At 42.3% G+C, this 27,338-nt stretch overlaps 1 protein-coding gene across 1 annotated transcript; it reads right to left on the minus strand.

Moving 5' to 3' along the window:
- Positions 1-18,109: 18,109 nt before the first annotated feature.
- On the minus strand, positions 18,110-21,680 carry RPS10 (ribosomal protein S10). Its single transcript, XM_053457856.1, has 6 exons — positions 21,527-21,680; positions 20,736-20,885; positions 19,884-20,055; positions 18,826-18,906; positions 18,302-18,357; positions 18,110-18,171 (listed from the first exon to the last, which is right to left on the minus strand). The coding sequence occupies exons 2-6, from the start codon at positions 20,883-20,885 to the stop codon at positions 18,127-18,129; spliced, it is 504 nt and encodes a 167-aa protein (XP_053313831.1). The 5' UTR covers positions 21,527-21,680; the 3' UTR covers positions 18,110-18,126.
- Between the last annotated feature and the right edge of the window lie 5,658 nt (positions 21,681-27,338).

Raw genomic sequence — 27,338 nt, forward strand, 5'->3', positions numbered from 1 at the left:
ATGTACCCACACAAATTAGTCATTGGTTTGTTGAGGGCAAGTAGAGTTTTTATTCAAATGATATAAAATCCACAGAGGCGTATCTAGGGTATGGCACCTATGGCTCGTGCCATAGGCGCCATTTGAAAGGGGGCGCCAGTGAGCGGCTTTCAAACGCCGTCTTTTTTTTTATTTTTTGATGCGGAGGAGAGAGAGGGGCGCCCCTCATTCTCCTCCACGAGGCCTCTACCTCCGTCCCGGTGCCGGCATTTCATGCTGAGCGCCGTAATATGACGTCATATTTCGGCGTGAAGCAGTGAAGCAGCGTGCGCCAGCGAGCGGCTTTTAAACGCTGTCTTTTTTTTTTTTTTGATGCGGAGGAGAGGGGCGCCGAGCAGGACTGAAAAAAACAGGACTGTCCCGAAAATGTAGGGGCTGTTGGCAGGTATGCGCATGGAAGAATATGGGATAAGAACTAAAAATAGCTTAGGGTTAATGTATGGTTATGTTTAAGAGTAGTAGAAGTAGTGCACAGGTTTGGTTAAAGATGTTTTATTTCTAAATAATAATCTAATTTTAAATGTAATGGGTGTTAAAAATAAGGGGGTTCATTTTATTATATTATTAAAGTTATTTACTTTATTATATTTAATTATTTTTTCTACCTACCTAGCTACCTACATTTGCATACCTAGTTTACCCAATTTTGACAGGACAGGACTGGAAAAAAACAGGACTCTGTTGGCAGGTATGCAGATGGAAAAATGTGGAACAAGAACTAAAAATAGCTTAGGGTTAATGTACGGTTATGTTTAAGAGAAGTAGAAGTGCACTGGTTTGGTTAAAGATGTATTATTTCTAAATAATATTCTAATTTTAAATTTATTAAAAATAAGAGGTACATTTCTTATATTTATTTTATTATATTATAAAAGTAGTTTTATTTTATTTATTTTTACCTATATTTGCTTCGTGTTAGTCTTCGTCTACTAATCTCCCTGGTCCCTTCCCCATCTAGCCTACCTTATCTCCGCAGCATCGCAGGTGTTGACGGAAGCAGAAATCCGTAGGTCCGCCGCCAGGGGCGGTGCGAACGACTCTATTGGTCGTCTGCAGGGTCCTCCCCTGGCATCAACCAATTTGCTCACTTGCATGGCCTTATTTATTTATTTTTTTTTATAAATTTTATTTAACAAATTTAATAAAGACACAACAGGTATATCAACAACATGGCATTGATTGCATCGGATTTGCATTGAATTAATTTGGATCTAAATTGTTGTTCCTATTGTGAAGCTATCTACTTTCATTCATCATTCATACAGCATATTTCCTGATCACGTCGTTGGTAGGAGGGTTTAGTTAGCAGTCATATGTCTCACCTAAGAGAGGAGTCGACAAATGAGATGATGTTAAGTAGGACAGGGAGATCATTGGGGTGAGCATAATGGACTATATCTTGTGGTCATTCACCACATCTAATTTTATTTGTTTGTAATGACATCCATGGGGCCCATATTTTTTCATAAAGTGTTACGTTTTTTGACATCATAAAGAAATATTTCTCCATTTTACATTGATAGTTTATTTGTATTATGATATTGTTCCAATTTAAAATGTTTTGTTGTTTCCATTCTCTAGCTATACATATCTTAACTGCCAGTAGGATGTTAATGGTTTGATCTCTTTGGGTTTTTGATTTGTAGGGAAATTCTAGATGAAAAAGAAATATTAGTGGAGAGAGGACAATTTCTAAACCAAACAACTCATATAATAGATTCTCCGTTTTTTGTTTGAGTATCCCAAGTTTCTCTTTTTTTTTTTTTTGTTTAAAGTATTTTATTGGCATTTAAACACGAATAAAAAAAAAACAGAGCAATAGATGTCAAAACCAAAGTGTTAACAGCAGTACTGAGCAGGAAACAGAGACGCATAAACACTGCACCATTACCATGTTACAGAACTGCAGGCAAATGCAGGTTAAAGCCACATAAACGCATCAATGGATACAGAACCCGACTCCCAGACCCCTGGGGGTACCGGGTGTAGTCAGTGAGCCAACACATGGTAAGGCAAGGCGAGCATCCTACTGACAAACACTTCTCACAATAGGGGGAAGGAAAAGGGGTCGGGAAGGACGAAGAGAAAAAGAAGAAAGAGACAAAAGAGACAGAACAGAGAGAAAGGAGAGAGGCAGGACCGACTAGGCCGGGTTACCACCGAAGTATTGCATGAACCGGGCGAGAGCCCGGAAACGTAGAGAGCCAAGGCTGCCAAATGGACTCGAACTTGGTAACATTATCACAGAGCTTGGCGGTGATCTTCTCCATACAGATGAGATGCCAAATATTAGCCTGGATGTCGCCAAAGGTCGGTGGGACACCCTTCCACCTCCTAGCAATAGCTTGTTTGATCGCAGCGCAGATCCTATGAATAAGTTGCTGGTTAGGAGCGGACAAGGCGTCTCCCGGAACATCCATCAAAAGAAGCGCCACCTCAGGTGTTAAGCGGACATCGGTAGCTAACACCCTCGACAGCTGGAGTGAAAAGGAACACCATAAAGGTTGGACTACTCCACAAGCCCACCACGCATGAAAATAAGTGCCTCGTTCGCCGGAGCCTCTGAAGCAGCAATCACTTGAACCTCTAACCATACGGGACAGTTGCACGGGAGAAGTGTACCATCTCGCAACGACCTTATAAGCCCTTTCCTTAACCAGCGTGTTGATCGTGAGTTTGTGCAAAGTCGTCGCCGCCGAGTCCCAGACGTCGTCAGGGTAAATAGAGAGCAGGTCAGCATGCCACTGGGAACGATATAAAGGAGGAGAGGCGGAGGTAACAGAGATAAAGCTGGAGTAGAGCGCTGAAATCGATCCTTTAAGTCGTTTCCGAGCCATAAAGCGCCGTTCAAACACTGTAGGAGCTGATATCTTGCCCTTAGCCAGCAGGGAGCGGATAAAATGACGAATTTGTAGATAGCGAAACGTTTCCACAATAGGAATATGCTTGGATTCCTGGAGCGTGGCAAAAGAAAGCATCCGACCATCTCGCACAAGGTCTCCAAGAGTAACTAAGCCCGCTTCCGACCACCAGTGGAACGACAACCGGTGCATTCCCTCCGGGAAGAGGGGGTTGGACAACAGCGGCGTGAGAGGGGACAGAGGCCCCGCTAGGCGAAGACGGAATCTCCAGGTCCGCCAGAGACGGAGCGCTGCCAGCACAACTACAGATGTGGGAGAGCCAAGTGCCACCGGGTTATCCTGCCACAGTATCTGATCGAGGGGCTGATCTGGTAAGTACGACCGCTCAATATCTACCCACGGGAGGGTGTTTGCAGGTAATGACCAAGCCTCCAATTGCGACACACGAGACGCTACATAGTAGAGGAAGAAGTCCGGGACAGCTAGACCTCCAAGGTGTTTAGGTTTGAACATAGTAGACCTGTTGACACGTGCCCTCCTATTGGCCCAAACAAATTGAAAAACAGCAGATTGAAAGGCCCCAATTTCATCCTTCAGAACTGGAATGGGAAGCGCCCGAAAAAGATATAAAAGCCGGGGTAATAAGTTCATCTTGATGGCGTAGATACGCCCTAGCCACGATATGTTGTACCGGGACCACACACGTAACTCCGTTCGCAGCGTTCTCAAGAGAGGCGGGTAGTTGGCATGATACAGCGTGTCAAAATCCTTGGTCAGACGTATGCCCAGGTAAGTGATGGAGGACGGCTGCCAGGCAAATTTAAAATTAGCAGCAATGAGCTGTTGAACAGAAGGCTCTAAATTGACATCCAGCACCTCACATTTAGCGTCATTTATCTTGTACCCGGAGATGCGGGAAAAGTCCGTCAGAAGGCGAAAAAGGTTGGGGAGTGAAATCTGGGGATTCGTTAACGTGAGCAAAATGTCGTCGGCAAACAAACTTAATTTATACTGAACTCCGTGGACCATAATCCCTTGAACATCTGGACTGGCCCTAATCGCTGCCGCGAGAGGTTCCAGACACAGGGCAAACAGGAGCGGAGACAAAGGGCAACCCTGACGCGTGCCATTTTTGATATTCAGCACTGAAGACTCACAACCCATCAGGGCCACCGTCGCCGTAGGAGAGCTGTAGAGTGCCCGGACTCCATCCAGAAAGCTGCCTTGAAAGCCAAATCGATGCATCACCTCCCACATATACGTCCAGTCAATTCTGTCGAAGGCTTTCTCGGCGTCCAACGCCAACAGCATAGATCCCTGAGTGGAGGCCTTGGCAGCCCCAAGCAAATCAATTGTGCGCCGAATGTTGTCAGGGGCCTCTCTGCCTGGAATGAAACCGACCTGGTCTGGGTGGATTAGGGAGGAGATAGCCGAATTTAAACGGGATGAAAGCAATTTAGCGTAGAGTTTGATGTCCGAATTAATGAGGGAGATGGGGCGATAGCTCCCACACGCAGAGGGGTCTTTACCATCCTTGTGTATGACCACAATTTTAGCTCGCAACATTTCAGTCGATTTTGTGCCGGGATTCCAGGGCTTCCAGCTGAGCCGTGAGGGACTCAATCTCAGCTTGCCGCAGTTTTCGGCGCCGTGCTTTAAGTTTGAGGAAGGAGCCTCTGACATAAGCTTTATGCGTCTGCCAGACTAGAAGAGGATCAACACCCGGGGTCTCATTAAAGCCGAAAAACTCCGACAAGTCCTTTGTGATCTCAGAGACTACCGACGGATCCGTCAGCAAAAACTCGTCAAGCCGCCACTGCCTTGCGCCTCCGTGACAATCTGTGAGCTGCAGAACACACTCAACCGCACCATGGTCAGACCAAATGATAGGATGGATCCGCGCCTCATGAAGGGAACGAGCCATGTGTTGACCAACAAAAATATAATCTATCCTCGAATATGTCCGATGGGGGTGGGAAAAAAAAGAATAATCAAGGGCTTTAGGATGGAGCAATCTCCAAACGTCAACCAGCGCCACTGTCTTGGCAAAGTCCTTAAGGCGACCAGAGTTTGGCGGGGCATGGGAAAGAGGAGAGTCGCTCTTCCTGTCCAGATAGCCATCCCAGAGCGTGTTAAAGTCCCCACCAAAGATGAGATTGTGTTTGCGGTATGGCAATAGGAGATCCGTGATGTGTGAATAGAAGTCAGCAGCCGCCGTAGAAGGAGCATAGACATTCAGGATTGCTGTAGGATTATTGTGAAGGAGCCCCAGGATCAGGATGTATCTGCCCCACTTGTCTCTGTGTACAGACTGCAGTTGAAATCCCAGAGAAGAGCGAAAAAACACACTGACTCCATTTTTCTTTTGACTTGGATGCACGGCGTGGAAGTGGGATCCATAGGACTTGTCACAGTAGGCAGGTAAGTGAGCACTACGCAGGTGAGTTTCCTGAAGGAGCAAGATGTCCCCGTGTAGTTTACGGTAGTAACGCATCGCAGCTCTACGCTTCTGGGGCGAATTCAGACCGTTGACGTTTTGAGATATAACCCTAAGAGTACTAGCCATGACAGCTGACATCGTGGCACCGCATGATGAGGCTGCAGAGGAGTGGAGAGATCACAGCCAGTCGCGTCCTGGAAGAAAAGAAGAAGAAAAAAGAAAGAGAGAGAGAGCAGAGCGAAGAGAGGGTAGGAGGGGAAAGGGAAAAACAAGACATATACAGTGCACAACCAACATAATAATAGAACACAGAGACACTGGTCTCCTGAAAAGGTACCATAGGAAGCATATAAAACCAGTGGAGCGCTGCTCTGACTAAGCATATGGTGTAGTGTGAAAAACATAAGTGTATGTCAGGCAGAGCGTGGACCAACTCAGGTCAAGGGGGGTGTAAGGAAAGGAACCTCAAAATGGTACCTCCGGCCCGTCGGGGAGTAGAATCACCTGACATGAGTAAATAGCCAGGGCCTAAATCTATATGGCCCGTGGCCAGAGCGCAACAGGGGAAATAAGCCAGACGCTCCATAACTGTTGCCCAGTTTAATAGCCAACTAGGCGGTATCATGTGTAAAAACAAAATCATAAATCAAAATAACAGAACGTGTGTGATGGTGTACCGATATATTCTCTTCCGGCTCACAGGTAAGGGCTGCAGATCCAGATAATGCAGGAGCTCAGCAGCCTCTGACATGTCTTTAATAGTGTAGCTTTTGTCACCTGCTGCCACTTGAAGGGCGAAGGGGAACCGCCAACGGTAGGTGACACTCTGGGCCCGCAGGTGATCCGTGAGGGGTTTCAGGGCCTTACGCCGCATCAATGTCCGCGGAGACAGATCTGCAAAGATTTGAATCTCCAGGTTGTCAATCGAGAGCTTGGTGCCTCTGGCCGCTTTCATGACCTCTTCCTTGACCGCATAATCCCGGAGCTTCACGATGATGTCACGAGGCTTGTCGGAGGGCCGGGGCCTAGGCCGCAAAGCTCGATGGGCCCGATCCACTATGACCTCATCGGTGGACTTGTTCGGCAGGAGTTGCTGAAGAATAATGCCCAACACCACCTCGGCATCCTGATAGGCTTCAGGAACGCCACGAATCCTGAAGTTCGCTCTGCGCGACCTATTCTCCAGGTCCTCATGAGCCTCCTGCAGGTCCTGGACCTCGTGGCGCAGCGCGGCTATGTCGGCCTCCATTGCCCTCTCATCACGTTGCATGGCAGACTGGGCCCTCTCCAGGTGGTCCGTACGCGTGCCGATATCCGTGATATCCTTCTTCAGGTCTCGAATCTCGTCCCTGATGTGAGCCATTAGATCCCGCTTAACGGACAGGACGAGGTCTTTAAGCTCATCTATATCGCGCTTTGAGCAGGCCACAGCATCGCCATCCAAATCTTGACTGTGGGACGCCATTGGAGAAAGAGCGGGAGCCTCAAGGTAAGTCGCCTTTTTCTGAAAAATGTCCGGCACAACTTTCTTTTTAGCGGACTTGGGGACACCTCCCGGCATTCCCACACTCGATCTTGCCAAAAAAGCTGGAAAACGTCAGGTGAAACGCTGTAAATAAGTGCTTAAAACCGGGCGGCATGGAGGAGCAGAATCACTGCACAACCATCTCGGAGTCCAGCCGGCCACGCCCCCCCAAGTTTCTCTTTTTATACATTTTATGGAGCTTAGAAGGAACTAGATACCAATGATGTAGAATCTTTAAATATAATTCCTGGAGATTAATACAGTGTATTGCTTTTTTTGTGGAAGACCAGGCGGTAAACCAAATCTGTTGATCTATGGTCTTTCCTAGATCGGATTCCCATTTTGCTATAGTACTTGACTTGCCTAACGTTTTTTCTTTGTCCAGCATATTTATAATTTTTGAGAGGAGTTTGGTCTTATAGTTTGCTTCTAGTAGTCTGTCCGTTACTATGGGTGGAACAACTTATTTTGAATTTAAATAATTATTTAGCCTCAGATATGTAAACTTTTCTTTGCTCATCAACCCATATTTAAGTTGAAGATCTTCGAATCCCATTGAATGTTCTGAAACCTTAATGTCTGTTATCTTTTTTATTCCCGCATCTAGCCAAGATTTCAAATTTATATCACTGATTTCTAGCTGTAAGATTTCCAGTGGAGTGAAGGAGGAATTTTAAGGATTCCTGTTGTGGTAACTTGTCTTGTCCCCATAAACAAAGGAAATAGGTTAAGGTGGGAATCCTTCCCTCCCACAGTTCACTAAAGGAAGTGATGAAACAGGATGTGATGTCAAATGAAGGGTATATAGTATAATGCAACACATGAACTCCTTCAGTTCTTTTCCTTTTCCTCCATGGTGGATGTGGTAAGAGTCAGCTCCTAGCAGTGAGCTCTTATCGGATCTGGAGGCTTAACAGTGGGTGAGATCAAATTGTGTTGAAGGGAATTGTTATATGTATAGAGAGAGCAATAAAGGGGGGTTGTTGTCCTGTGAGGTTTGGCTATGCGTGTGTATATGAGATAAATGCGTTTGCTGTGTTGTAAACTTATAATAAATACCTTTGAATGTAGACAAACCTTTGTTATATTTTTATATTTGGTTTAACACCACACCTGTCACGATGGGATTTACAATGTTCAAATTTCTTTATTTTCCTGGGGATGTCCAGTATAACATCAGGGGCTCTGCGTTGTTACAGGACCACTTCTCATAGTTATACCATCCTAAGTTTTTGTCTTTTTTGCTTTCCAAGCATAAAGGTGGGTAAACATGCATGATTCTATCAAATCTGGATAATTTAATCCATCATAAATCATCTTTCTTTTCAGTATCTGTAACGAAATTCTAGATTTCTTGTTGTACCATACAAATTCTGAGAATATTTATTCTCCCCATCCATGATAGCTCAATTTTAGCCCACTCTGTAAATTGTTTCCTTAGATCATTCGCTAAATTTAAATAGTTGACATTTATGGTTCTGTCAAAATCCGTCATAAATTTTATACCAAGATAGTCTATGTAAGGCTAAATTGTCTTTCAAGCACTTTAGTTGGTCCGCTTCGAGGTTGACAGTTATTATTTGTGTTTTAGATATATTAATCCTATAGTTTGAATAGAAACCATATTCCGCAATAATTTTAAGTAGGGCAGGCATTGAAGTGTGTGGAGATGTAAGGGTTAAAAGAGTTAAAAAAACATCATCCGCATATAGTGTGATTTTATGGTTCTGGAGGTTTACTTTTATTCCCTCAATCTTGTTTGACATGCGCACCAGTGCGGCAAATGGTTCTATAGTTAGTATGTACAATAGTGATGCTAATGGGCATCCTTGTCGAGTTCCGTTTTTTATATCAAAATAATTAGAATCCAAATATCTTCCAGATACTTTAGCTTGGGGAGAATTATACAGAACCATTGTATTATTAAAAAAGGAACCCACTATACCGACAGTATTCTTCTAGAAAAGACCAACTAAGCCAGTCAAAGGCCTTCTCGGCGTCTAAAGCCAAGAATATTGTCGGAATAGATCTGTGACGGGCCTCATAAATAAGATTAAAACATTTTTGGGTGTTGTCTTCTCCATTTCTCCCTGTAATGAAGCATGCTTGATCCGGATGGTTATCATCAGGTAGCACCTTCTTTAATCTTTCAGCAAGTATTTTGGAAAAAAAACTTTACGTCTAAATTAATCAATGAAATTGGCCTATAGTTTTTTTTTAGTAGGGTCTTTCCCGGGCTTTTGTATAGGTGATATTGTTGCTTGAAGCATCTCTAATGGAAATTTCTTCTTCTGATTTATCTCCAAAAATACTCTCAGAAGTAATGGGGAAATCGTCTGCTCCAATGTCTGAAAGAATATGGCTATCCATCCGGGCCTGGGGCCTTTGCTTTTTTCAAATTGTGGATAGTACCTTTAATTTCCATTAAGTTTACAGGTTTATTTAACCGAGTTAGTGCTTCCTCAGATATTTTTAGGAGATTTAATCTAAGAAATCTCTCATTTCAGGTTTAGTTTTAGTTGATTCTGGAAGATTGTAAAGTGAGCTATAATAGCCCTTAAAGGCCTTGCTAATATCGTAGGGTGATAAAAGCGCTTTGTTGTTTATTACAATTTTATTTATTCGTGTTTTGAGATTTTTTTTTTAATCTGTTAGTTAAATTGGTTCCTACTCTATTATTTCCATAATACCACTTTTGTTTAAGTATTATTAGGGCTCTGTTATTTTTTTCTCTTTTTTGTAGTTGTTTTATTTGGTATAGTAGTTAATGGGTTTATCTGGTTTATTTTGTCTAGTTGTGCAAGCTTTATGTAGAGGTCTGCAAGATCTAGTCCTCTTTTATTTTTGATCTGGGATCCTAGTTTAATCACAGCCTCGTAGAGTGGCTTTCATGGCACACCATAATGTAGCATCTGACACAGCCTTAGTATCATTTTCTTTCAGAAAATTCTGAGCATGTTTATTTAATTCTATTTTATTTTCCTTTGAACGCAACAAGGATTCATTTAGTCTCCATTTTGTTCTGGGCTTATTGTTTTACCATCTGTTAAGAATGAGTCTATTCTTGAGTACGAATGATGTACTGCGGAATAGAATGTATAGTCTTTCTCATTTGGATTTTGTACTCTCCAAGGATCACATAAGTCATTCTCATGCAGAAATCTTGAGAAAGCGACAGAGGGTGATTTTATTTTAGGATCTAGTTTGGTTTCCGGATTTTATACTTTTATCCAGTCTATAATCTTGGACGCAATTCATATCTCCCCCTATAATCAAATGTCCCTTTTGAAGTCTCTGTACTTTGAGCCAGACTTTCTGTAAGTATTTAACTGGTAAAGTATTTGGTAGATATAGATTTACCAGAGTATATATTACGTCATCAAGTTTCCCAATAACGATCAAATATCTGCCTTCAAGGTCTTCTTCATGATGAAGATATTCGAATTTTATTTCGTCTCCCACTAGGATAGTAACACCTCTTTTTTTTTTTGCTGTATCTAAGGAAGAAATAAATCGATGCGCATATTTTTTATATTTCCAAAGTTCAGCTTATGCTTTGCTTGGATGAAGCAAATATAAATTTTTTCTTTTAATAATAAATCTAATAATCTAATTAAATAATAAATTTAATAATACAGAAATGCCCGCTTATATGGGGAGTTAAGACCGCAAGAGTTTATTGAGGCAAATCTAATTGCCATTCCTATTTGTTGTTCTCTCTCCGCTCACTCCAAAGTCTCCCCAGATAAGAATCCCTCGTGATCGCACATTTATACATTCATTCAACTCAGTTATCCTATCCGCATATAAGTTAAACTTATGCGGTTTATGTCTCATGTTTGTGTTTGTGAGATGCATCCATGTGTAGGTATTGGGAGGAGAGGAAATCTTAAATAGTCTCTGTAACATAAGATTTTATAATCTATACCATATTTACCACATGGACCTCTATATAGAGAGAGAGAGGAGAAGGAGAAAAGAAAAAGAGAAAAAAGGTGTACTTCATTGGTTGATGGCAGAGGAGGCCCCTGTAGGCGACCAATAGAGTTGCTCGTACGGACATTTAAACTCCTGGCGCAAAAGCTGCTGCATAGTCCGTACCGCGTTAACCCAGTATTAACCCCTTCTACAAAAAAAAACCAAACTGAAAAAGCAAAGCAAACAACGATCACGAAGAACACACACAAATATTCACCCGAACAGAAGACAGGAACCAGCGAATATTCATGGAATACGAAGATTTTTTCCCTCACGAAGACGAACACGAAAAGTTGGCCGGCGCCCAAGTCTAGAAGAAACTACCTTGACCATTTGGGAAAATTAACTTTCCAAGCTAAGAGCTGGGTAGCCCAACTCGGGCAGATTGAATTTAAGAAAGGCAATCTGCTCCATCAGGTGAGGTGCCATGCGTGAGCACCACAAAATAGGTATAGATCAAATAAACAACACATAAAACAGCACTTGCTTGTTTAGATCAACTGAAAAAAAACAAAACCTACATAACTACATACATAAATAATGTATGGAAACATCGCATCTGGGACGTGTGGTCACCTTACTTTTAACCCACTATTTGCCACTCTGCCTCCTGAAATGCCTTATACCTCCCTATATGCCACTCTGCCCTATAGTGGATTTCTTGTGACTAGCTAATACTGGCACACCACACATATGCAGTATCTATGTGCTCAGGAGAAGCAGGAAGTTCTTTTTTCCGTCTTCTTTCTTGTTCCAGGACACCCAGCATACAACATCCATCACAACAGGCTTGGCACGTAAAAAAGGAACATCCTCTATCTCAGCCCACAAGGTAGCCGTGGGTCAAGTGGATTGAGCCTTAAATCCACAGGAGGAGGAGGGGAGCTTCTGGACATATATATGTCTCCTGAATAGTCTGTATTATCCATCTGCTGATGGAAGATCTTAAATCCTTTATTGGCTCCAGCAAAAAGAAACAAAAAGGTTAGTAGCTCAGCAGAACGGATACATTCCAGATACATTCTTAAGCGCTGCTTAGATCTTAGGAGGGTAATATTTTTTTTAAACTTATTTATTGAGTTACCAAAAAGATTGACAGCAATTAAGTGTATAGATGTCTAACAATATGCAATTTACAAAATTGTTATATCCCCTATTTCGAAACAAAGTCTTCCTAATAATGAACTGAAAATTCCAGTTCACCTAATAAAGATTATCTTCCTAATGAATCACCTCTCCCAAAACTAAGTCTGTTGGGGGGGGGGTACAATGCTGTCACACATCACATCACAATTACCTTCAGTGATCGGTGGTTATTAATGGTACATTCTCTGAGTGGGTGACTGTTACTAGTGGGGTACCACAGGGGTCAGTTTTGGGTCCTATTCTTTTTAATATATTTATTAATGACCTTGTAAAGGGATTGTATAGTAAAGTATCAATCTTTGCAGACGATACTAAGCTCTGTAACGTGGTTAACACAATAGAGGACAGTGCACGGTTACAAATGGATCTGGATAGGTTGGAGGCTTGGGCTGGGATGTGGCAGATGAGGTTCAACACAGATAAATGTAAGGTTATGCACATGGGGAAGAAAAATCCAGGCTGGGAATATGTATTAAATGGGAAAACACTGGGGACAACTGACATGGAAAAGGACTTAGGAGTTTTAGTTAAAGGTAAATTTACCTGTAGTGACCAGTGTCAGGCAGCTGCTGCTAAGGCAAACAAAATCATGGGGTGCATCAAAAGGGGCATAGATGCCCACGACAAGGAAATAATTCTACCACTGTACAAGTCACTAGTCAGACCACACATGATATACTGTGTACAGTACTGGGCACCAGTGTATAAGAAAGATATAGTGGAGCTGGAGAGGGTTCAAAGATGGGCAACCAGAGTAATAAAGGGAATGGGAGGACTACAGTACCCAGAAAGATTATCAGAATTAGGGTTATTTAGTTTAGAAAAAAGACGGCTTAGGGGTGACTTAATAACTATGTATAAATATATAAGGGGACAGTACAGAGATCACTCCCTGGACCTATTTATACTCAGGACTGTATCTATAACAAGGGAACATCCTCTACGGCTAGACGAAAGAAGGTTTCTACACCAGCACAGACGGGGTGTCACAACTTACCTCTCCGGAGAATCCTTGTCAGGGCGCCGTTCCTCACATTTGCGGCATAGCAGCAAAACTAGTGTAGCTGCTCCTAGCCACATGTCTCCTAGCAACCTGCGTGTGAGTCACAGGAGGAGGCGTGCCCAGGCTGGGAGATGACTGGGGGTGTTGCTGCCTGAGCAATCTCCTGTGCAGTTCCGGGGGCGTGGCTTGGTGTGGCTCCTAATTTAAAAAGCCTGCTGGTCTCCTGCACTTTACCCTTGTGTGGTCTTTGAGTCTGACGTGCTGCTAGCTGCTCCTACTTTGTTTACTACTCTGTGTACCGAATCCTGGCTTGTCTGACTTACTCCTCTGTGTACCGAATCCTGGCTTGTCTGAGTAACTCCTCCGTGTATCGAATCCTGGCTTGTCTGACTAACTCCTCCGTGTATCGAATCCTGGCTTGTCTGACTAACTCCTCCGTGTACCGAATCCTGGCTTGTCTGAGTAACTCCTCCATGTACCGAATCCTGGCTTGATTTCTTCACTCCGTTTTGCAGTTCCGGTGCTACCTTCACTGTCCACGCTACTGCCATCTACTCCTCAGAGACTGCCTTAATTATTTTGCCTATACCCTGTCCTCTGGCTGCTCATTATCTCTTCGGCCCTGGGTGTTCCCTTTGGGCCTTCCCGTTCGGTATCTCCCAGGGTGAAGTTGCGGTTCTTCAAGTTTCGGGGTATAGGTACGTGACACGGGGGTTCTTTACAGTAAGAGCGGTGAGACTATGGAACTCTCTGCCAGAGGAAGTGGTAATGGTAAACTCAATAAAAGAGTTCAAAAGCAGCCTGGACGTGTTTCTTGAAAGCAATAATATTACAAGTTATGGATATTAGATTAATAGGGACAGAACGTTGATCCAGGGATTTATTCTGATTGCCATATTTGGAGTCGGGAAGGATGGGGCAATTGGCATCTGCTTCATAAGGGTTTTTTGCCTTCCTCTGGATCAACTCAGTAGGGACACAATAGGTATATAGGTTGAACTCGATGGACTTTGGTATTTTTTCAACCTTATGAACTATGTTACTATGTTACCTTAAAGTGTATAAAGGTAATACAACAAAAACCTTATAATCTCTTTGTTTGCTCAGACTCTAATTTACAGGTCTTACTTGGCTGCCCGTGATCTCAAGGCTGTCAAACTCTTCAATCCTCCATGTCTGGGCATTCACAGCCTCCCAAGACTAGAGCACTAACCTCTCTCACCTCTGAAGATAGGTTGCATCAACAACCGAGGAGGTACATATTTAAAGCTTGGTGTATTTAAAACAAATGTGTATTTGTTGAATAGTCTGTCTACCCATTGTGCAAATAAAGTTGAAAATAGATTTTCTCCAACTCACTCTTTGTCAATCAATGAGTTAGTCCATTCTACTTGAATACAAAGCATCACTTTTGTTCTCCACAGTCCCAGCAAGGGTGGTTCTCGTTCTAACCACTATTGTATTATACATTATCAAGTGTATTAGCCTCCTAGATTGTCCCCACGTTATGTTGTAAGACCCCAAAATAAGTTCTGGAGTGATAATGTCCAGATTTATTTAGCCTCTTACACTATGTCCTAATGTATCCACATCAGAACTATCAGGATTTTGTGACAAAGCCAGAGATTATGTGATAAATAAATCCCAGGTGAGTAACACTTAATATAATTTCTGTGTAGGAGATTATAGAGCAACTCCAAAAAAGTATGAGGTGAATCAAAAACTGTGTGTAAAAGTATGGTCTTAAAAACTCCATAGTTAGGATGTCTTGCCACCACATAAAGGTAGAGAATTTCTCGGCAATTAATTCTGGTGGTAAGCAAGCATAATGTCAAAACATTGTGTTTCTATCCAGTATTTTTTTTTAAAATGTAGGGGAGGACAGAGCTTGTAGTTAAGACACTCTACGGGCACTTGCGATTGTTATCAGAAACCACCTTCAATGCAAGGGCAAATGGAGATTGAATCAAGAGGTTCAAAGGGATGCATGGTAAGGCATTTTAGTACCTGTGTTAGGTCCCATGGAGGCACGAAAGTTCTAGACTGAGGTCATAATCTGTAGTGCCATAAACGTTTGACCTAGCTATGATAGGTCTAATTAAAGTCCCAAAAATCACTCATGAACGCTAGGGCTTGGGGTATTATGACTAGTTTTCTACTTACCAATAGGATGTCTATTACTGAAGAGGAAAGAGTAGGAAAACCCTCTCAATCTCCAGGGCGTCAGCTGGTGTAGTGTTTAGACGGGTGAAGCACACAACCTTGAGAAAGCAGGTCTGGATGGTCTGGAAGATGAGAGGGCAGACTTATAGACATCAACAGAAGATCTGCATGCGTACCATATTCTCCTCAGAAAATTTGGGACAGCCAGGATGACATTTGCCCAGTCTGTCCTGATCTTCCTTATTACTCTGGACAGGAATAGAAACAGAACATGTAGGCTAGACTGCCTGACCAATTATGGGTGAAGGCATTCAAGGCCAGGGGTCCTCTTTCAGAAGAAATGAAGAAAAAGGCTCCTGTCTGTTTATCATAGACACCCTCAAGTGTATGTCTGGTAGTGCCAATTTCTCTGAAAATCTCTGAATGAAGGCTCCATTCTCCTGAATGAAACGGATGCTTGCTTAAGGAGTACAGTTGAAGATTAAAAAAAAAAGCTGGGTCCTGAAAAGCTCACACATGCTCTTAAGATTTATTTCAAGAATTTCTTGCCATCATCCTCTCTGAGTTTGGAACAGAGCACACCAACTTTTGAATTACTCATGGCCAGTTGCATGCTAGGTGTTTGGAGACCTTCCTAGAAGATTCCACATGTGGTCCCGCAACCTGTTTTTCACCCAGTTAGGGGACAAACACAACTGCTAGCAGCCAGCTGTGCATTATGGTCAAACATCTCCACTTCGGCCTCATCTGTCCAACAGACCTTGTTGGGATATGCTGGGACGTGCACTTCTTGCAAGATTGGCAACCGTCCTGAATGTTTTCCACTTTTTAATCATGAATTGTTTGGAAACGGCCTTATAACACTTCACAGATTGAAGGGCAGCTTGAATAATTGCTTCTCTAAGATCATTGCTGTTGTTTGCTCCATGGCATTGTTAACACACACCTTAATGCTCCAGACCACCAGACTGGCATTTATAGAGGTGGCCACACTTGCTGATGATCAAGCAAGGGCATTTGATTAGCATCTTAATTCTTATGGAAGCCGTAAGGGTGTACTTAGTTGTTGCATATGGCTTCTCCATTTTGTGGAATAAATCATGACAGTGTAATGACATGTGTTGTACATTGTCTAATGTATTTACCTGTTAGACCTGCCAACAGATTGTGTCCTAATATGTGAATACAGTGGATATAAAAAGTCTACACACCCCTGTAAAAACGCCAGGTTCTTGTGGTGTTAAAGAATGAGACAAAGCTAAATCATGTCAGAACTTTTTCCACCTTTAATGTGACCTATAATGTGAACAATTGCAAAACAAGCAGAAATCTTTGAGGGGAGGGGGGACCTCACAATAACTTTGTTGCATAAGCATGCACACCCTCTTGTAACTGGGGCCGTGTTCAGAATTAACCAGTCACATTTAAACTCATGTTAAATATAGGTCATTACATACCTATCATTTAAAGTGACTGATTAATCACAAATAAAGTTGGACAGCCCTGCAAAATTGATGAAAAGAAAACTGGCCAGGGAGGGCTTACAAGAGGCCGACTGCAACATTAAAGGAACTGTAGGAATGTCTGGCAAGTACTGGCTGTGTGCTACATTGGACAATCTCCCATATTCTTCATATGAATGGGCTATGGGGTAGTGTGGCAAGACAAGACTTTTCTTACTAAGAAACACATCCACACCCGGCTGAAGTTTGCAAACACAATCAAGTCCCCCAAAACCACGTGGGAAAATGCATTATGGTCTGATGAAACCAAGGTTGAACCTTTTGGTCATAATTCCAAAAGGTATGTTTGGCACAAAACCAACACTGCACATCACCCAAAGAACACCATACCCACAGAGTAGCATGGTGGTGGCAGCATCATGCTTTGGGGCTGTTTTTCTTTAGCTGGAACTGGGGCCTGATGGTAGAGGGAATTATGAAGTTTCAAATACCAGACAATTTTGGCACAAAACCTTCAGGTGTTCGTTGGGAAGCTGAAGTTCACCTTTCAGCATGAGAACGACCCAAAGCACATATCCAAATCCATGAAAGCATGGCTTCATCGGCAGAAGAATAATGTTTTGGAATGGCCCAGCCAAAGCCCAGACCTGAATCCAATTGATCATCTGTTGGGTGATCTGAAGAGGGCTGTGCACGAGACTTGTAGAACTTTTGGAAAGAAGAGTGGGCATATATTGCCCCGTCAAGATGTGCCATGGTAATAGACTCATACCCAAAAAGACGGATTGCTGTAATAAAGTCAAAAGGGGCTTCAACAAAGTATTAGTTTAAGGGTGTGCACACTTATGCAGCCAGGTTTTTGTGCCCCCCCTCAAAGATTTCAGTTTGTTTTGCATTTGAATTGTTCATGTTATAGGACACATCAATGGTGGAAAAAGTTCTGACATGATTTATCTTTGTCTCATTCTATAACACCACAAGAACCTGGCATCTAAACAGGGGTGTGTAGACTTTTATATCCACTGTATATGTAAACCGGAAAATTTAAAGAGGGTGTTCTTTTTCACAAAACTGTATACCAGGAACTGTAAATTTAAACCTGAAGTATAAGTCATGGGGGAAAAAAACCCATGAAACAAACTTCCCCAATCTTTAAAACTGGCTGGTAGAAAAATACCAGCACTTTAAGCACAGTCTAGTTTTCAAAAATATTTGGTTTGATAGGGATACATTGAATTGGCCAACTGGAAAGACTGGTGCTTAACGGGTTAAACTTGACAAAAAATAAATGAATAGGTTAAGTCCTCAATTAATGCAGCGTCACAGGGTGTTCGGGTGAGAGCATTTCTCTTTAAACTGTATAATAGAATGAAATAAGTGCATGGTATTTGTGAGAGTTGCTGCCTAGATTTGGTTTGGCGTAGGTTGGACTTTGAAGTAAACATCAGACTAGCAAATACGAATTTTTTTTTTTTATTATTATTATTCACAACAATAACTCATTTATGTCACTGGGGAGGCTGCTGTCCACGGCCACGGCCAAATCCTCCTCTCTGTGAGAGGGAAAAAAAAAAATAGTCAATGTACTGCATGAGGCATATATCACATTAACTGAACATACTGCAGACAGATAACATGTTTGCATACAGTATTTTACATGTCAATGTATTAAATTATACTTACAAACTGAAATTCCGTTGCTGCACCAGCTCCAGCTTCTGCCTTCTTATCAGCACCAGCTATGGAACATGTGTTTTTAAACAGAACTGTTGAACATTTCTCTTCACATCAATCTATCATTTATTTATAGATTAACATTAATCAGGGACTGCACTGTTGCGTGTAAGTCCATTCCCAGACTCTCCCTGCCCCTTTTTTTTTTTATTATAATATATATTATATATATACAGTGCTAAATTCCTGCAGGGGCATGTGAGCTTGCCCCGCCCACTTTTGACAGCTGGGGCCAAGATTTAACTTTTTAACTGTAAATACCCTGACCAGATCAAAACGTCGGAACATTTGAACTGTTGCAGTACTTGAAACTGTCACATCGTGGGAAGTCACTGTAACAAACACTTGGTAAACTACAGCCTGGGGCCTTTAGTTAAGTGTCCAGAAGACCTTTCCTTACAAAAAGTGGTTTCTAACCAATAGCTTTCCCATTACGACTTTACTACACTACTGAAAAATCAATAAAAACTTACGTTGAGCAGCACTGCGTCTGTATGTGTCTCTATCAGCCTCACCACCACGTGACAGCCGTGCTGGGCGCTCACCCTCTAATCCTGTGAAGGGGACAGAGCAAGTTAGAAAGAAAAACAAATAAAACATAAGAATTTGAAAAAGCTTCAGTTGTCAACAGGATTTAAAAAATGGACACATTTTCAGTTTTATTTGAAAGGAAACACCAACCATATGAAATTTAATGCTTGTGTTGGCTGCAAGGTCTCTTTACATTTTCATATTTGCTTTTGCAAATAAGTGGTTGTGGAGGGCAGAAGACAAGCATGGGACCAAAGTGTTAACTTTGCAGCAAAGGTATATTAGCCTGGTGATGAGGGACTGCAATTAAAAACCTAGAGAAACCATTCCTTTCCCAAGACAAGGAAACTTCTTGCACCCAGTGGTATTAGGAAGTTTGTCCATTACTTTAAAAAAAAGTTAATAGGTGCAGATATGAGTTCAAACAATTTTGTTTCTTAAAAAGGTACATATGTCTTTTCTGTAAAGGAGAGTGACATGTACATGGGGTCTATCACTCAGTCCCACAGGCCACCTCCCACTAGAAAGCTTACAAACACAGCTTTGAGAGTCTCCCTGTGCAGGAGGGGAACCCTTTATCTAGATAAAACTAAACGTATACATTGATCCTTCTAACAAGTCACCTGTATCCCAGAGCCCGTCAGTCCACAGAGAGCAGCATTTGTAATGTATGAGACTAAGGATCTACAAGGGAATGGTTTCTGGTTCACAAGCTCTTCATTTGACATCCTACTGCTAGCATATTAATCCGTGTTGAAAGTGTATTTGTTAGCAACTATGTAATCCTGTCATCACGAATTCTATTAAATATGGACTGTGTACATGAAGCAACCATGTCTCGCCAACATTTTAAGATATATGTTCCTGTGATGTAGCAGGCTAAGATATAAAAATATTTCTTGCAGTTAGGTCATTACAGTACCCATTTTACATGAAACTCAATGGTGGTGTTTCAGACTTCAGTTCCCCTGAGAAACAAACATGTAAAGCGTTTACTCACCTTTAGGGCGGGGCCTGCCAGTTTCAGGGCGACTCCTTCTCAGAGTTGCAGGAACGATCTCTGGGGGCAAGTGCAGGAAATCACGCAGGTACTGTATACCTTCATTGGTCAGGTACCAATAGAAGTGTCGCCAGGCAAACTGCTCTTTTACATAGCCACGAGATTTAAGGGACTAGAGAGAGAAGGTTTGTAGGCTGTAAATATAGCTACAGTTTACAAGAAAAACCCCACTGTGGTGATGTTTTCCCAGATAGATTTTTGGGGCTGTACAAAGATGTTAATTTACTAAAGGAAGAGTGCTCCAGTTTCAGCTACTTCATTGTTCGTTATGGGCCAACATTGTGATGTCCATGAAGGATGAGCTGTCCCTGTATAATGGCATCAAAGTAGTCTCACAAACTTGAGACATTCACAACAAAAAAGTGCCAATATAAAGCATTAACACTTTTGCTAGCTAGCGTTTTAGAGTAAGAGGTTATCTTACAGGTGTGCTGGCTGTGGTGGACCATATAATGCTTGTTTATGGATACAAGACATATTTAAGCAATTGTATGAGGATGTATTACACACACACTGTAAGCAGACAAGGAGAGCCCTCTTCTGTGCCAGTATGTTTTAATGCATGTTAACTTGTATATTGAGAATTGTAATGTTCGTTTTATCAATTCCAGTTGTAATAGAACTATGGAATCTGCTTTTGCTTTAAAAAGCAAATGGGATATGACATTATCTGCACAAATAAAAGGAATAGCAGGATTGAGAAGCAAAAATACAATACTGCTGGAAAGAGGAAACGGGCACAAAACCAGATAAATTGATGGAAATGCTGAAATTCAAAAAAACATCCCATACCTGCATGGCCTTCATAACGTGAAGGTTGGGCACATTTTTGTCAGCCAACTCTGGATGCTTTGGCATATGAACATCCTTTTTGGCCACCATGACACCCTCCTTAAAGAGGAGCTCATAGATGGCAATACGGTCCTTCTTGGGCATCAACATCTGTTATAAAAAAATTTAAGAAAATTATAAAACCACTCACACCAAACACATCTCAGGGTTTTTTTTTTTTTGTTGTTGTTGTTTTACACGCACAGTACACAATTACCAGTTTAAAATTCACATAGTCCAGAAGCCAGCACTATGGTTTGTAGACCGGTTAAAGATCACATCCTGTAATACCACAAATCCCAAAACGCTGTGAATACTCGAGTAGCAGCCCCTGACGCAATCGCAATTATTCGTTAAAGCAAAAACCGTACCGTATGATATATGCCCAGCAGTCACACGCCAAATATGTATAACAGTCAGCCGCTACCGTTCTTCGCTAAATATTAGACGACGGAAGACAATGTCACGTTGACCATTCGCACTGAACAGACAACCAAAACTCATTTTTAAAATGAATCCCCAAGCAGCACCTTCAGAGCAACTATACTAATGCCTTCGTAGACCAGCAACATAGGCGGCTGCGGCCTACGTCCACTTCTTAAAACAATCTCAGCAAAGAAAGTTGCTACTCTACAATATATACTAAACAAATATATCAAAGTCTTTTCCAGCACACTTAATAAACCCAGAGGATCGGTGCTAGCAGGATGACTTGGATTTTCAACAGATTACAGAACCCATTGATCCCTCACCTCAGCGGCTTCTTTGGCGGCCTGAGCAGGAAAGGAAGGAGTTTGCGCAGAGCAGCCGGATTTCCCTTCTAAGGCAAGGGCCCCGGAATAGTCGTCCTTGGTAGTGCCTGCGTGAAAAGAAAATGAATGACGTATTCTGTTTATGTCGAAAATATTTTTACTTTAATCATTAGTGCAGAGAACAGCAGCTCTATCGATAACTATCCGTTCTAAAGAGTGACTAACCGGTTAGAGATCGAGGCTATTTTACACCTTCAACCCTAATTTCGTTCTAAAGAGTGACTAACCCTTTAGAGATCGGGGCTATTTTACACCTTTTACACCTGTCTATTGTTAGTATACTCACAAAATAACAATTAAAAACACATTTTTGTATGTAATTTTGCTTAGTATCTTTTTTCCCACTGACTTCGTTCCACTGCTCAATTTTTAGCAACATCCCCCGAGTGGTGTAATAAACCACATTCATAGGATTTTATTTTTTTCTAGGTAAAACATTCTATTGCCGAGCAAAAAGAAAGGTTAATTTAGATTAATTCATCGTTTATCTTCCCCTAGAGTTAGTTCTCTCAATGATGAAATGAATAAGTTCGATTTTCCAATACATTTAGATTAGGGATAGGTTGTTCGGAAATAATGCGTTATTAGCAAAGTGGACATTGAGGCAGCATTTAGGCCCTTGCCAATTAACCTAGTTTGCTTTCCTTCTTTAGGTTTTCAATTCAAAGGTGAATTTTTTTTGACAAATGCTTGCCTGTGGGTAGTTGTATTTCATGTTTTTATTTTGATGCATTTGCATCATTCATAGAATGGTCAGATAAAAGACTAGCAGGATTGGATTCAGGAATACGTTAGATGATTTATTTATTGGTAATGCTGAGCGTTAACATCTTTACAGTTTCTTGGTATTGAGATGTATAGGGTTTAGATTGCATAGAGATAAGACCGATACAGTTTATAATTGGTGTGGTTTTAAAAGCTAAAGAAAGTGACAGTAAATAGCTTTCAGTTATTACTTGGGTTACTAAACTGTGTTTAGAGTTTGGGTTACAAACCAAGTAAAGGAGGATTCCAATGCATGGGACTTATTTCTTAAAAAAAAATTACAGCAATTTCACAGGACAAATTAATTGACGATGCTGTGGATTTTTTTCTGATGCTGCAGGGGCATTGTTATATTTTGGCAAGGTAAATTGGCCCCAAGAATGGTTTGAAGCTGGATGAAATAAAAATATGATCTTGCTAAAATTGTTTCCCATGGTGGTTCCTTTAAAATTTTGGGGACACTTGTGGGATAATAAAATATTACTATTATTATTATTAAAATGCGACAATATAGGAGTTGTTTGGGTTATTAACATACCTGGGAACTTGTGGTCTCCGGCTACCTGGAGCTCACCCTTGGGGGATGCACCCAGGACTGCCCACTGATGTAGGTAGGCGGTCCCGCTGGTGTAGTGGGCATTCCTGCCAACGTCAGTGGGCGTTCCAGCTGACATCATGGGAAACACCCTCATTTAAAAAGGGAAATGGGTGGGGAGTTGGGCGTGCCAGGATTTGGGTGCCAAACCAGAGAAGCAGCGCTTCTACCAGAGTTCACCAGGCAAAATCCGGAGAGTTCCCAGGTATGGTTATTAATACATAAAAGGCTAAATCCTTGTTATTAATTTATGGAGGTGTCTGGTTTATTTATCAAACTTACACTAGTATTGACCACGCTCAAGCCTCCCCAAACGTCAATGTAACGCTCCTCTGGGTGCCACAACATGGAAGAACTCACTTCAAGTCCAGGCTTGGAGCTCACCAAATCAAACGAGCGGGTGCACATCTGGGAAAAGCTGAAATTAATGCAACAGTCAGAGGTAAAATCAAAAACAGAAAAACTTTATTCGCGCCCTTAGACAGCAACAGTGACAAAGGCTTCTGCTGGATCCGACCTCATGCTTGACGCGTTTTCCGCCTATGTGCTTACTCCAAGGCAGTCTGATTTGCAGGTAAAGTAACAACCCTTTAAATACTCAAGTTTAATCAAGGACGCAAGTTTTTCCGTTTTTGATTTTACCTCACTGACTGTTGCATTAATTTCCGCTTTTCCCGGGTCTGGTTTATTTATGTCTAATAACATATGGCTGAAAGCTAAACATGTCCCAGGTAAGAAGAATGTTATCGCTGATGCGCTGTCGCAGTCGCTGAAGCTTGGATGTCGAGCTTTCAGAATGCTGGTACCTAAAGGGGAGAGAGAAAGGTTGGCGGTTCCACATAGCTTTTGTGAATTGACTTCTTCCAGGTAAGCTTATTAATTGCTAGATCTCTGTCTACGTAGGAAGCCTACAAGAAAGCATGGAAGTTGTGGTCATGCTTTACAAATAGTAAGGATGTTGATGAGCTGAATGCCAACATTGAGATGGCTTGAAAATTTGATTTGGATTTAATTAGAAAAGGTTTTTCACAGTGTCTTATTTTTTTTTTTTTGATTGCCCAGTAAGTAATATATGTTTAAGGATTTTTTAATTACACAAACTTTAAAAAGGTTATGGTTTTATTTAGCATACTCAGGAGACAAGGAGACCTATCTGTTATGATTTACCGCAAGAGCTAGGTTTTAGTATGTTGGAATAAATATGAAGATTATTTTTTAAAAACAGCTTTTGTTACAGCTTTTTTTTTTGGTGCAATCCGGTCTAGTGGCTCTAGGGGTTGGAGCACAGCGCAGAGAGACCAGATAAAGTGCAATGATTTGGTGACGTAGGACCCCGGATGGCGGAGTGAGCCAGGCCAAACAGGAACCAGAAAGTCAGAGAACCTGTCACGTTTTGCCCAGGCTGCGGAGCTGCATATCTTGCTCTCGCTTCAGTTCCCCTGTTTTGCTTCGATCCATTCCTGGATTTCCTTTTGCTCTGTTCTGATCTTCCATTCCTTGCTTCTGCTTCAGCTCTGTTTCCTTTATAAGGTGTGCCCCACCTGTGTGTTCTGTTTGTCTCAGTCTGCAGTCTAAGGTATGTCTCAGTGCTATGTGTTTGGATTACATGTTTGGTTTGTTTCGTACCACTGTCAGCAGGGATTAGATTTAGGACCCACCGTCATTGGAGTACTTTGGCGTAGTAGTGGGCTAAGCATACTATGGCCATACGATGTGACGGAATCTCCAATTGTTATCACACAGTTCTAGGCTAGTTCCTGTATTCATGTTTGTCTGTCTCTTATGTACCTTTGCCCTTCTCCCTTGTTCATCTGAGGATTCTGGTTCCTCTCTCCTCTCCCCATGTCCTAGTTAATATGGCCTATCCTTGCTTTAAGGAGAAGCGTCCGAGGATTCTGGCTCCTCACTCCTTCCCCTGTGTTCCTTGCCTTGTTCCCTGTCCTTTGTTGTGCCCTGTATCATGTATATCTTGTCTAGTAATGTTTATTCCTTGTCTGGTTCACTTTAGTGCCTTGTAACATGTATATCTTGTCTGGTTATGTTTTGTGCCTGGTCTCCCTGTCCCTTGCTTGTTATGTTTCTGCTATATCCTTTGCTTAGCTTCCATACTTCCTGCCTGCAGCATCCTGCACGTGATTCTAGTGATAAGTTTCATGCCTGCTCCAGGGTGCCTGCAGGATATCACTTTACTTCATTCTGGACTTCATCCGCTGCTATATCAGGGTGCTGGTGTTTGGCTGCACAACTCTAGGTGCTCATCACCTGGGTGAGTGTGGTCACTCTGCAACCAGGCCCTGTTCAACTCCGCTACTGCACCGTAACTCCTGCACACAATCTTTGGGCGCGCTGGGTCCTTTCAGTCATCTGTTTGGACCCGGCTATGTGACAGAACCAACCGGGTAAAACAGGTAATCAGGATAAGCCGAATCAGAATCCAGAGACGAGGTCAACAAGCCGAATCAATACCAGAAGAGCACGGATCAGGAGCCAAATCAGAGAGACAGGAACGTGGTCAACAAGCCGAGTCAAAATGGAGCAATCAGTCTCAATCAAATGCACAAGCAAGTAGCAAAATACACCAACCAAGGGTGACCCAGAAGAGGAAGTCCAGGTTTGAATAGGGAGAGGAGGAGGCGGCGTGTCCTGCATGAAGAGGTCACCCGAGGTTATAGGAGCATGTTACAGATATAACTTGCAATAATACATTTTGACCACACCGTGGTGCTATGCCACCTGTTTGCTGCGGGGTCGGCCGTGCGGTGAAGACGCAGACCAGGTAGCGGTGGTACTCGCTGCCTGGAAAGCCACCTGAGGAGGGAGCGTCGCGGGGGCGGGACCGGAGAGGCAGCTAAGTCCTTACATAAAGTAGCAGGTGCAAACCAGGGTATAAAGCCTGACTCCTCTCCCAGCCCTCCTCCTACACCCATAGTCAATGGTGCCCTGTTCATCACCACTTGTCCCGCCCCTGGTCTGCCCTCCTGTGTCAAAACACGCCCCCTCCCCTGCCATCACTCCTTTCCCGGTAAGCGCCCTGCGTTGCAAGTGCCGCAACAGAGGTCGGGGATGCGACCTGGACATCTTTGCTGCGGTCCGCGGATAAAGATGCCGGTGTCGGCGGAGTCCTCGCCGGGTGAAGATACCTACAACAGGGAACTGAGGTAGGTACCTGACAGGGGGAAGCAAATGTCCTTTTAGAACTACAGAGGCAATTATGACACTGTGTCCCAATATTACAGGAAATTGGTTAATGCATTGATTTGGTCTGCCTTTAACCAATTTTCAAGTTAGAAGCATTCTGAAAAAGTGTTTATTGGCTCTTGGTTAAGAGAATTATTGGCAAAGAGAATTATTCAACTCATTCTTTCAGAATCGGTGCAGCAATGGAAGCTGTCTGATAAGGTTTAGAAAAATCAAATTTTAAAAGAATTGGGAGAGGGCAGTCCTAGCAGTTTAAGATTTATGTAAGACCTAACCTACTGTAGACGCTAATGATTTTTTCTTTTAGATCGACATCTGAAAATTGGATTGTTGGATATACATTTATTTACTGGGCTCAGAGGAGGATGGAAATAAGAAGATTTGGAGAAAACCTCGGGTTTTAAAATGATGAAGTTAAGATATGTTGGTTAAGAATCCAGAGGCCGGGTTTTTGTCAAATGTAAAGAATTGTTTTTGAATATGCAAATGTTTTTCTGTGGCCTAATGTAATTATTATCCATTGTGCTAGTAATGACTTTTCAGCGAGGTTGTAACCATATGGCCTGTATGTGACATTTCGCGCATGTGTGCCAGCCATTTTGATTACTGGCAATAGCATTACAATGAGTTGTGCTAAGCATTTTTGTTAGTGGCAGTGGTCATTTTGGGCATGGGTGTTAAATCTTCAATTACCAGAGACCTGGCAAGGATCAAAATTAAGGTGGATTTGGGGAAACTCTAGCCTTTCTTGCTGCCCAATGTACGTAGGAATGATCCAGGCACTGTATCACGGCCTGGAAAGAAAAAAATCTTACTCAAATGAAGTTCCGCTGGGTCAACAGCATCCTGAACAAATAACTCCCAAAAAACAAATAACCCCACAAAAATACATTGTACCTCCCAAGGCGAGGTTGCACATATTCCCACCTTCCTATTCTTCAGATAGCCTCCTGACCAAAACCCCACTCTCCCCGAACAGCTTTTGTAGCAGCTCCAACACAGAATGAGTGCCATAATCTCAAACTGGCAAACTCAGCCTCTACAGTGCTTTTCAGAAAACAGCTAAAATCTGAAATCTTGACAAAGATGTCCCATCACAGTTTACTAGCAATAAATTACATTCTGCTGGGTGAATGGCCAAGTATCCAGAACACTGGATTTTGGGCAAACCTTACTGTTGGGCAGCACATGCAG

Source organism: Spea bombifrons, chromosome 2, assembly GCF_027358695.1.
Source record: "Spea bombifrons isolate aSpeBom1 chromosome 2, aSpeBom1.2.pri, whole genome shotgun sequence".
Taxonomy (NCBI): domain Eukaryota; kingdom Metazoa; phylum Chordata; class Amphibia; order Anura; family Pelobatidae; genus Spea; species Spea bombifrons.